Genomic DNA, 10,810 nt, shown 5'->3' on the forward strand with positions numbered 1-10,810 from the left:
CAAATGAGCGCCGTTTTCTAAAGTCTATGAGCGCAGCACACACAAATTGACATACTGCAGTTGAATGTGGTGTTTTTATATTTATAACATTTGAATACAGTTCAGCAACATACATCACACGACCTGACGACCAAGAGAGCTGACAACTGACCATCACTTAATTGACCATCACCTCGCGATTGAAAATGTGACACTGATAGTTCAACAAACAAGTTAATAATATTAAGTCACTTACATTTTAGACGAAATAATGACTGTTTTGGTTTATTTAAGCAGCGAAAATAGATCCGATGAATCCAAACAAAGATCACAACATAGCGCATCTCACAGCAACACTCAATCGTGTTTTGAATGATTCAGTGTTTTGAACAAATCGTTTGAGTCAAAGATTCAATGACCCATTCACAAACATCTGTCTCATTCTTGATGAATCGGCCGTTTGAACGAATCGTGAATGAACGACTCAATGACTCGCTTAATAAAACCGCTTATCACCTGCATTTGCGCTCACTATCGACAAACCAATCAAATTTGTTCAAAACTTTTTTTTAATCAGTCCAAACACATTTTAATTTTTATTCAGGAGTTATGTATATGTGACCAGTCACGGAAAGTAGGGACACAAGTCGGTTCTGGGGCATTTTGATTTATTCACAGATTTTGAAAGTGTAGTCTCCAAGCTTTCCAACGATGTGTAACACATGGAAATCTGATAATATTTGGAGAAGTTGTGGCCATTTGAAGGTAGGCACTCAAAAGCCCAGAAAATGACCTCTAACGATTTTGCACTTCTTGTCTGTTCTCACCTGCTGGGAGTGACAATAGGGCTCATTTACATCTCATTTAGATAAGCAATACCCCCTGTAAAGCTGCATGGTTGCAAAGCAACAACAGACGCAAGGGGAAAAATCTGACCGCATACTATTAATAATAAAGGATAATGTGCATTGTAAATGTCAGTAATTTATCTTTTTTGACATTAGTGTCGTGTATCACGTGTGATGCGTGTGATGTCATGAGGTTGTGAATGGGTACGAGTAAAGACAACAAGTTGAGTTCACCATCGGTCTGTCTCCATTCTGATTTAATTCGATGTCTTTAGCTGGTATGAGCAAAGATATAACAATGGCGACGAGGACAGAAAGTAGATGACTACCAAGTTAAATCTGATTGCGAGTTAATTTAAACCAGAAAATGGATTCTGCCGCATCGGTGCCGAAAGTTCGATTGCTACAGTGAACCCGCGACACTGGGACCACGCTGGAAGAGATGGCTGTCGGCATTTGAACTGTTTGCGGACGGAAAAGGATTGCTGTTAGGAGAAGACGCAAATGACGCGACGAAACAACGGAGAAGGGCACTGTTACTTCATCACGCAGGCACAGATTTGCAAGATATATTTTCAACATTGGAGGACACGGGAACCGCGACAGATTATGACGCTGCTGTGGCCGCTTTAAATGCGTACTTTGTGCCCCGAGTAAACACGGCATTGGCGAGACAGTCCTTCTATCAGATCACGCAAAAACAAGGTGAGACTGTGCAGCAGTTCGTCACGAGACTCAGACAAGCTGCAAAAGACTGTGATTTTGGTGTAGACAGAGATAATCAGCTGCGCGATGCAGTTTTGAGCAAATGCAGTTCGGATTACATCCGGAGAAAACTGTTAGAAGAAGGGACAGAACTAACATTAATGCTTACACTCGAAATTGCACTGCGATGTGAACGTGTGGAGTTACAAATGTCTGCCATGCATGTCAGTCAGCCAGAAGGTGAAAAAGAATCAATACATCGGATTGTGAAAAAAGGGGGAAAATACCAAAAGAGAATTCCAAAACAAGGGGCAGAAAAGAGAGAAAGACAGTGTTATAGATGCGGTAGACTGGATCATTTGGCCAAAGACCCAACCTGTCCGGCAAGGGGCCAAGAATGCAGAAAATGCAAAGGCGTCAATCACTTTGCTAAAATGTGCAAAACCAAAAATGCAACTAAACAGACAGCAAAATATGTCAGTGGAGAAACTAACAAAATGGCTGATAACCAATATGCATTTGTGGTGAAAGACTGTGACTCAAACAGACATACATTTGCTGTGGGTGGAGTTGAGTTGGACATGTTGATTGATTCCGGGGCCACCAGCAATATCATAGATGAAGCTACATGGGAGGTGTTGAAAAACAGAAGAATTGAGTGCAACTCATACAAGTCTGATAAAAAGCTATATGCCTATGCGTCCAAAGACCCCCTACCCATAAAAGGAGCTTTCACATGTGAAATAAAATGTGGAAAACGGAGCACCAAGGCTGAATTCACAGTAATTGAAGGAAAGGGAGAGCCACTACTGGGTAAAGAGACTGCTACTAAACTAGGAGTACTGAAAGTCGGGGTCAATGTAGCTACAATCAGTGATGTGGCAAGCCGAATTCGAGAACAGTATCCAGCTCTGTTTAAGGGAGTTGGAAAACTTAACACCAAACAGATAAGCTTACACATCGATAACACCGTGACACCAATAGCTCAACCATTACGCCGAACTCCATTTCACTTGAGAGAAGCAGTGGAACGTAAGATTCAGCAGCTTCTAGAGATGGACATTATTGAACCAGTTTCTGACGCCACCCCATGGGTAAATCCGGTGGTGATTGTACCTAAACCTGACAAAGACATTAGGCTATGCTTGGATATGAGGCAGGCAAATAAAGCCATAATTCGAGGCCGATACTCGATTCCAACCGTGGATGAGCTTCTACAGAGTATGAATGGCTCCTCCATTTTTAGTAAGCTTGACCTCAAATGGGGTTACCACCAACTAGAGCTTACGCCACAGTCCAGAGGTATTACCACGTTTGCCATTCATAATGGCACATATCGATACAAGAGACTTATCTTCGGAGTGTCATCAGCCAGTGAGCAATATCAGCATGAAGTTGCATCAGCTCTCGCCGGTATAGAGGGAGTGGAGAATATCTCTGACGACATTATTGTACATGCTCCAACCCAGCAGACACATGATCAGAGACTACATGCTGTCTTACAGAGGCTTGTGAATTGTGGACTGACACTCAATGAGGAAAAGTGTCAGTACAATATGAATAAGCTTGTGTTCATGGGAATGCTTCTTTCGGAAAAAGGGATTGGCCCAACAGCTGAGAGGGTTCGTGCCGTGGTCGAGGCCAGAGAACCAGAGAATGCATCAGAAGTACGAAGCTTCTTAGGATTGGTGGGATATAGTAGTCGTTTCATCCCACAATTTGCATCCATCACTGAACCACTAAGGAGATTAACAAAAAAGGATACTCCATTCAAGTTTGGTGCTGAACAAAAATGGGCGTTTCAAGTCTTAAAGCAGAGGCTTAGCTGAGGCCGGAACCCTGGCTTACTTCGATAAGAAAGCACCGACCAAGGTCATTGCAGATGCCAGTCCGGTAGGCATTGGGGCGGTGTTGATTCAGGAACAAAACGGAGAAAGTGTCCCCATATGTTATGTCAGTCGCAGCTTAACTGAATGTGAACAAAGATACTCACAGACGGAACGTGAAGCGTTGTCCTTAGTATGGGCGTGTGAGAGACTCCATCCATACATATATGGGCAAACGTTTGACCTGGTCACTGACCATAAGCCACTTGAAACTATCTATGGACTGCGGTCAAAACCATGTGCTCGCATCGAGAGATGGGTGTTAAGACTACAACCATATGACTTTCGTGTAGTCCACATCCCCGGCAAGCAAAACATAGCAGATTCACTTTCGCGTTTGGTCTGTAGACAAATAGGAAAACAGGCACATATGCATGGAGCTGAGGAGTATGTGCGATTCGTGGCCGTAAATGCTACTCCAAGTGCACTCACGACACAAACTGTGGAAAAAACATCAGGAGTTGATGAAGAGTTAAGAAAGGTCAGACATGCCATACAAACTGGTTGTTTTGACGAATGCAAATTGTATGCCCACATTGCCAATGAGTTAAGTGTGATTGGACAATTGGTTTTAAGAGGTACACGCATTGTACTACCACAGTCGCTCAGAGCAAGAGCTTTAAACTTAGCTCACGAAGGACATTTGGGTATAGTAGGCACCAAACAGAACCTTCGAAGCAAATTATGGTGGCCTGCCATGGATAAAGACGCAGAAAGGCATGTTAGGTCATGCCATGCATGCCAACTTGTGATGAGACCTGATAATCCAGAGCCTCTGAGAATGACCTGTCTACCTGAAGGCCCTTGGCAGGATCTAGCCACAGACATATTAGGTCCTCTGCCAACAGGAGAGTCCATACTAGTGACAGTGGATTACTATAGCCGCTATTATGAGTATGCAATACTCAAGTCTACCACAGCTGATAAAATCATTGACTGTTTGGAGGAGGTGTTTAGCCGTCACGGTCTGCCGTGCACCCTCAGATCAGATTGTGGTCCACAATTTATGTCTAATCAATTTCAACAATTCTGTGAGACAAATGGCATTCAGCATGTGAAGACAACACCAAGGTGGGCACAAGCAAATGGTGAGGTGGAGAGACAGAATGCGTCTATTCTGAAACGCATACGGATTGCTCAGGCGGAAGGCCTAGACTGGAAAAAGGAGCTCCGCAGATATGTGGCCACCTACAGAGCTATTGAACATAACACTACGGGGAAGAGTCCTGCTGAATTGCTTTTCAAGAGGAAAATCAGGGGGAAACTTCCTGATTTTACCATGCCGCGAAATGATCAGGAAGTAAGGGATCATGATGCTGAGCAAAAAGGTAAAGCTAAACTTTATGCAGACCACCGCCGCGGGGCAAAGCACTCACAGCTGGATGTGGGAGATCAGGTTCTGGTGAGACAAGAAAAGATAGACAAACTGACAACTGCATTCAGCCAAGTTCCTTACACCATCGTGTCCAGAAAGGGAAATTCCGTGACCATTGAAGATTCAAAGGGAGCACAATACAAAAGGAACACAACGTTCGTGAAAAAATTCTTCAGCGAGAATGCAAAAGACAGTCCTGTTGAAATGGAAAACCAAGCAGAGTCAGAACCAGTAAAATTAGAGACAGAGAAAACTGGGCAAATGACTTCTAACAAAATGCATACCCAGAGTACGCCACTAGGTGGTGTAGTGACTCCTCGTGAGAGACCACAGAGGCTAATCAAACTGCCAGAGAAATTTAAAGACTTTATTATTGAGTGATCCTGTTGAGGAAATAACACATACTCAGTTGTAATGTATATATATTTCTTTCAATTGTGTTCACGTTAGGTACATAAAGGGTACATTTAAAACATGTTTGAAATCAATATGTCCTCGGTTAAAAGAGATATGTAAGAGGAAGTTTACCATTGAAAAAGAAGAGATTTATGTTATGGCATTTTGATATGTCATATTGTTTATGACAGTTGAATAAGTTTACAATGTTTTCTATGTAATCTTCAAGGATATGTTTAATTCCAAGCGAAGGGGAGATGTCGTGTATCACGTGTGATGCGTGTGATGTCATGAGGTTGTGAATGGGTACGAGTAAAGACAACAAGTTGAGTTCACCATCGGTCTGTCTCCATTCTGATTTAATTCGATGTCTTTAGCTGGTATGAGCAAAGATATAACAATTAGGACTTTTTGAACAGGATTCTGTGACAACCGTGATCATTTTGGTCACTATAGTCCTGGTTTAGACCTCAGTTAGTGGTTAGACCTGGTTTGAGTCAAAGAATTTAAAAAATCCTGTACATTAAACTCTTCAATAAATGCTTTTACTTTTGACTTATAACGCACATTTTACAGCTATGGATACTTTATACTTTTACTTACGTAGGAATTTAATCTGATACATTTACTATTACATTAGTAAATCCTTGTTAAGAATATTAAGTAGTAACTGGCTAAAATTATTAGCGTCACATTCAATTCAAGAATAGTAAGGTTTACATGAGCTAAGTCATTCACACCAGTCGATTCAAGCAGTTGAAGCGTTATTCAAATTAATAGCAGATGCTAACATTACCATCTAAAAAGCCCATTATAGTAAAGGGGGTTTTTGGCAAGTGATACGATGCTAACGATTACAAATAAAACAACAGTCCTGAGCTAGCTAATAACAAAAGACACATGAGATAACGTGTAGCCTACGTGTTCTTAGAATGAACACAAAATGACAAACTTTGATGTTTATGGAAACTCACCCCATAAGAAACAGAAAAGATCTTGTTGCCTCCAATGAAATAAGTTGTTCGGGCACACTTTCTCTTTGTCGGGGTCTTCTTTGTGGATGTAACCATCTCCGAAGTTTGCACTATGCATCTGTTTGCCTCTAAATGTCCAATAATTCGCATGTCCTGCCACTCTTTTTTTATGCAGCTAAAGAATCCAGCCGTATGTTGTACTTCCAAACATTTTCGGTGTAACGGCCACGGATCAGCTCGTCTGCGATATTCTTTGTGGTCCATCTTCATTAAATTTTGATATCAGCTAGAGCCGGCCAGAGCGCTGCATAAATAAGTAGCCACGCTTCCCTTGGAGGGCGGCGGCAATAACAAAAGAAACAAAAGCCGGCCTATCCAGTATGAATAAACACAGACAATGACACGCCCCTACTGCGAGATTCTGCGATTTCAACCTCAAAATGTATGCTTTAAAATATACCAATACTGCTATGTAAAACACGGAGATGCTTCTTCGTGATCTCAACTAACAGATTCTGCAAAAATTTTGGAAAAAAAACGTTTCTTTCTCAGTTTGCTCAATAGTAGTGCTGCCGACTTGTGTCCCTGGTTTCCGTGACGGGTCACATACACAAAACTATAACTTTTTATGACAGTAGTTTAGTAATAAAAAGGTTTTTTTCCTCCCATCCTGTAGCCACTCGCGCCCCCCCCCCCGGGAGAGTGTCCACACCCCCCCGGGGAGCGCGCCCCACCGGTTGAGAACCACTGGCGTAAACGATTGGCCCTCTGGCTTGTCAATCACTGCCGTGACGTTCCTTGTGAGAGACGAGCGCGGCTGCGCTCTCCAGTAACTTTCCACACTCCACAGGCGCTGCATGCAATGTTTTTGTCCGGAGACAGGAGTAACAACTGCAGATTATGAGTTACCTGCGGTGAGTCCGACATAATGAATCCACTAACACAACGCAGCGAATGCCGGTGGTAAACACTCGTGTTCCAATACTCGTGCACGAAGTTTTGGGAGGTGTTCCATCAAAATTCTTACGCATGCGCTCATTTAAAAAACTCAGTAACAGTCTTTGGTTTCTCAGTTGACGAAAAGATCCTCTTTAGCACCTTTAAATCACTTTTCAGTTGTTTGTTTATCATGTCATTCTCCAAGCCAAAACAAATGCAAAATAGATCACAAAACAATTTCAAGTAGTTTAAAAAAAAATGTCCCAATCAATGTTTTATTATACAGAACTCTAACTGTAATTAAGCAGTAAAGTTTCAGGATATTTATTAATATATCTCCAATTGTGTTCATCAGAAAGAAGACAGTCATATACATCCAGGATGGCTTGAGGGTGAGTAAAGCTTGGATAATTTTCATTTGAAAGTGAACAAATCCTTTAAGCTTCCCTCGATAGTGTTTTGGGTGTCCTTCATGATTAATGCAGGCAGATTCTGAGTGTTATACTCCTCAGTCTCTTTATACTTGTTTTCTTTATACTTGCAATTCAGAATCAATCTCGGTGATTCATGCCCAACAGCCAGATGTCCTTCTGCTTGTCATTTTTCTTATGCTCTTCTCCTTCTTTACTGTAGTCTTCATCAGTCTTCCCTCCACTGATGGTTTTAAAATATATTTTTTTTAAACAGGTGAATAGCGATATCAATATTAAAACAAGTTATATGAAGATCTAGATGTACAGTTAACTGTTTATTTATTTTTTTTAAATAATTTATTTTACTTTCCTCTATCATTCTTTAAATAGATTTGGACAGAGGAAACCAATGAGTAACTTTATTGTGTTTCACAATGAACGACAAGAAATGACTAAACATAGGAGTAAGGGAAAAGGGGAAAAAAAAAGACACCCCTTATGTCACATGTTCTTGACTACAGTGATGCCTTTAAAAGTAGGGCTCAAAAGCAGGAAGCAACAACTTCCAACAGATGCACGTTCAACTCCAACAGACTGAAGATGCCTATGCATAATTATGTCAACTCGAACATGGACAGAGAAAATGAAGAGCATGTCTACATCAATGAAGAACCTAACAGTCATGATGTCAGGACAGGAAGACAGATCTCCACAACACACCAAACACCTGGAAGCTCAGGTACTGAGACTCACTTTCATTATAATAACAAACATTAGCCATATCAGAAGTAACATTTATGTTGATGTCTGTGGTGTTCAGTAGGTGATTCTGTGAGGATCAGAAACTACAGAGCAGCTACAGTGTGTTCAGGTGCTGCTGTGTGTTGTTCTGCTGACTGCGCTCATAGTGCTGGGCACAAACTACACACAAGAGACACACCAGCTTCAATCTGACAACACCAACCTCATAAATGAGAGAGATGCATTACTGTCGAAGAATAATGACCTGATTAAAGAAAGAAACGCATGCAGACACGATTTTTTTAAAGAGAACAGTATGTATCATATACTACTATTTGTATAGTTTAGTGTAGATGAGAAGAGAGAGCTAATAAATGAACTGGTTGTGTTAACAGATGGATGGATTTACAATCACTCCAGTTTTTACTACATTTCCTCTGAGAAGAAAAGCTGGAATGAGAGCAGAAGATACTGTACGGAGAGAGGAGCAGATCTGATCATCATAAACAACAAAGAGGAACAAGTGAGTGAAACAAATCCTGGTAGTAGGTGATATAATGTCAGTTGAATTGTTATTGTCGTTTATTATAATATGTGTTATTGATTTATCTTGTCAGGATTTTGTTCAGAAGAACATTAATCGTCGTTCTTTATTCTGGATTGGTCTGACTGACATTGATGAAGAGGGCTCATGGAAATGGGTTGACGGCAGCACACCGACCTTTAGGTGAGATATCACTGAATTGAGCTGATTATTATCTAATAAATGACTCTCTCAATGGGTTGAACTTCACACACAAAGCAGTACTGAACATATAATGTTGCTCTTTTGTAGGTTTTGGAAGTCTAAAGAGCCCAATGGACAACGAGGAGAAAATTGTGCTGTAGTTCATTCAACAGTTTGGGCCGATTACCGATGTAGTCTTGCTTATCTTTGGATCTGTGAGAAGAACATTTTAATGTGACTTATTATATGAGATGGAAGTTAAAGTAACATATTATTATTATGTTATTGTGATGTATATGTGATTGTATCATATGCTTGTTACTACACATACTTAACCAAAGTATTCATGAAGTGTTTTGTTTTACTTATTAAATGTACCAGAAAATGTTATGTGTGTTTGTACATGTGTGTTGTCTCAGTCATCTGTGTCAAAATTAAAGATTAGAGAAATGCCAACACCGGTCTGTCAAAGTAAAGGGTGATTTCTTTTGTATCTTGATTTCCGTGTTCGTTTATGGTTTTGAAGTTATGACTATGTATACGTAACGAGGACCCTCCAACGCCCTTCCGTAGCTCTCGCCTGTATAACCCTGCCAGACTCGAACCGGCATCTCCAGCATGGGAGGCAGTCGTGCTAACAAGGACGAGCAAATGTAATTTCTGCTTGGGGCGCAGACAGAGCCAGTGTGTTACGATCCACACCTACAGTTTTGAAGGCCTTTAGTCATGCTCTCCTGACTTTTGTAGGCCTTCAGAACTTTGTGGTACCAATGTATCACATCATGCAAAGGAAACAAGAAAAATGATCAGCCGTTCTTCAGAATAGGATTGGGATTTTATTTTAAATTGCATTGCTTACTACCACCTAATTGTCATAGGCAGCATTGTACATGATCAAAGTTCAGCCATGAAACAATATAAGGCACAGGCTGAAAGTCTGTCATATAATCAGCCACCCAAATAACAATAGCTGTGTAACAGACTCGGCCCGTTACATATGTGTAACAGTACATGTACATAATAACAGTCTGTAAGTACAGGCTGTTCTATTACTTAGTTACATCATGTTAAGTACATTTTGTTGCACGTTATTACAACATCTACCACGGACACTGAAAGGGTTTACCAATATCATATTAGAGATTCAACTAGTGCAGGTGAGTAACCAATTCAACCAATTCAACTGAAACTAAAAATAACAAAATTCGGTTCCTTTCAAATTCTGTTCATTCAATCAAACTCATTTATTAGTTTTGTCTCACATAGTGGAGAGATTGTACAACAACATACATTTGCCATGGAAAGTAATGTCAATTGAAAAAAAAAAATGAATCACACATTTTTCTGTAATTAATCACACCTAAAGGCTGATTTATACTTCTGTGTAGAGTGTGCGCCGTAGCTACAAAGTAGGGTTTTTGTACCACGCGTAGCCTACGGCGTAGCCTGACGTGCACCTCATCAAAAATGTAACAACATGTCAATTCTACGCGGACCGCAAGCGCTGTGATTGGTGACTTCCATAGGAAAGAAAAATGCTCTGTTTCAGGGGACACATGCAGTCAAACTGCAACAAAAGTCGTTACCTATTTGCCGTTTCTACCGTAAGCTTCTCTGACAATGTACATGACGCGTTGCTTCTTCTTCGGCTTTTGCCTTGATACTCAACATTACCGCGGACACTGCCTACTAGTGGTCTGTATGCACGTCGACACAGACAACGACACAGAAGTATAAATGAAAACAGAAGCATAGCCTACGGCGCAGAGGCTTCAGCGTAGGTCCAACGCAGAAGTATAAATCAGCCTTAACATTAAAGTTTTCAAT

The 10,810-nt window shown here is 40.9% G+C and overlaps 1 protein-coding gene across 1 annotated transcript; it reads left to right on the forward strand.

Moving 5' to 3' along the window:
- The first annotated feature begins 8,145 nt into the window (after nucleotides 1-8,145).
- LOC125244477 (CD209 antigen-like protein E) lies at nucleotides 8,146-9,439 on the forward strand. Its single transcript, XM_048154556.1, has 5 exons — nucleotides 8,146-8,254; nucleotides 8,358-8,570; nucleotides 8,652-8,779; nucleotides 8,874-8,983; nucleotides 9,092-9,439. The coding sequence occupies exons 1-5, from the start codon at nucleotides 8,146-8,148 to the stop codon at nucleotides 9,219-9,221; spliced, it is 690 nt and encodes a 229-aa protein (XP_048010513.1). The 3' UTR covers nucleotides 9,222-9,439.
- The last annotated feature ends 1,371 nt before the right edge of the window (nucleotides 9,440-10,810 follow it).

This window comes from Megalobrama amblycephala, linkage group LG14, assembly GCF_018812025.1.
Source record: "Megalobrama amblycephala isolate DHTTF-2021 linkage group LG14, ASM1881202v1, whole genome shotgun sequence".
Lineage (NCBI taxonomy): Eukaryota > Metazoa > Chordata > Actinopteri > Cypriniformes > Xenocyprididae > Megalobrama > Megalobrama amblycephala.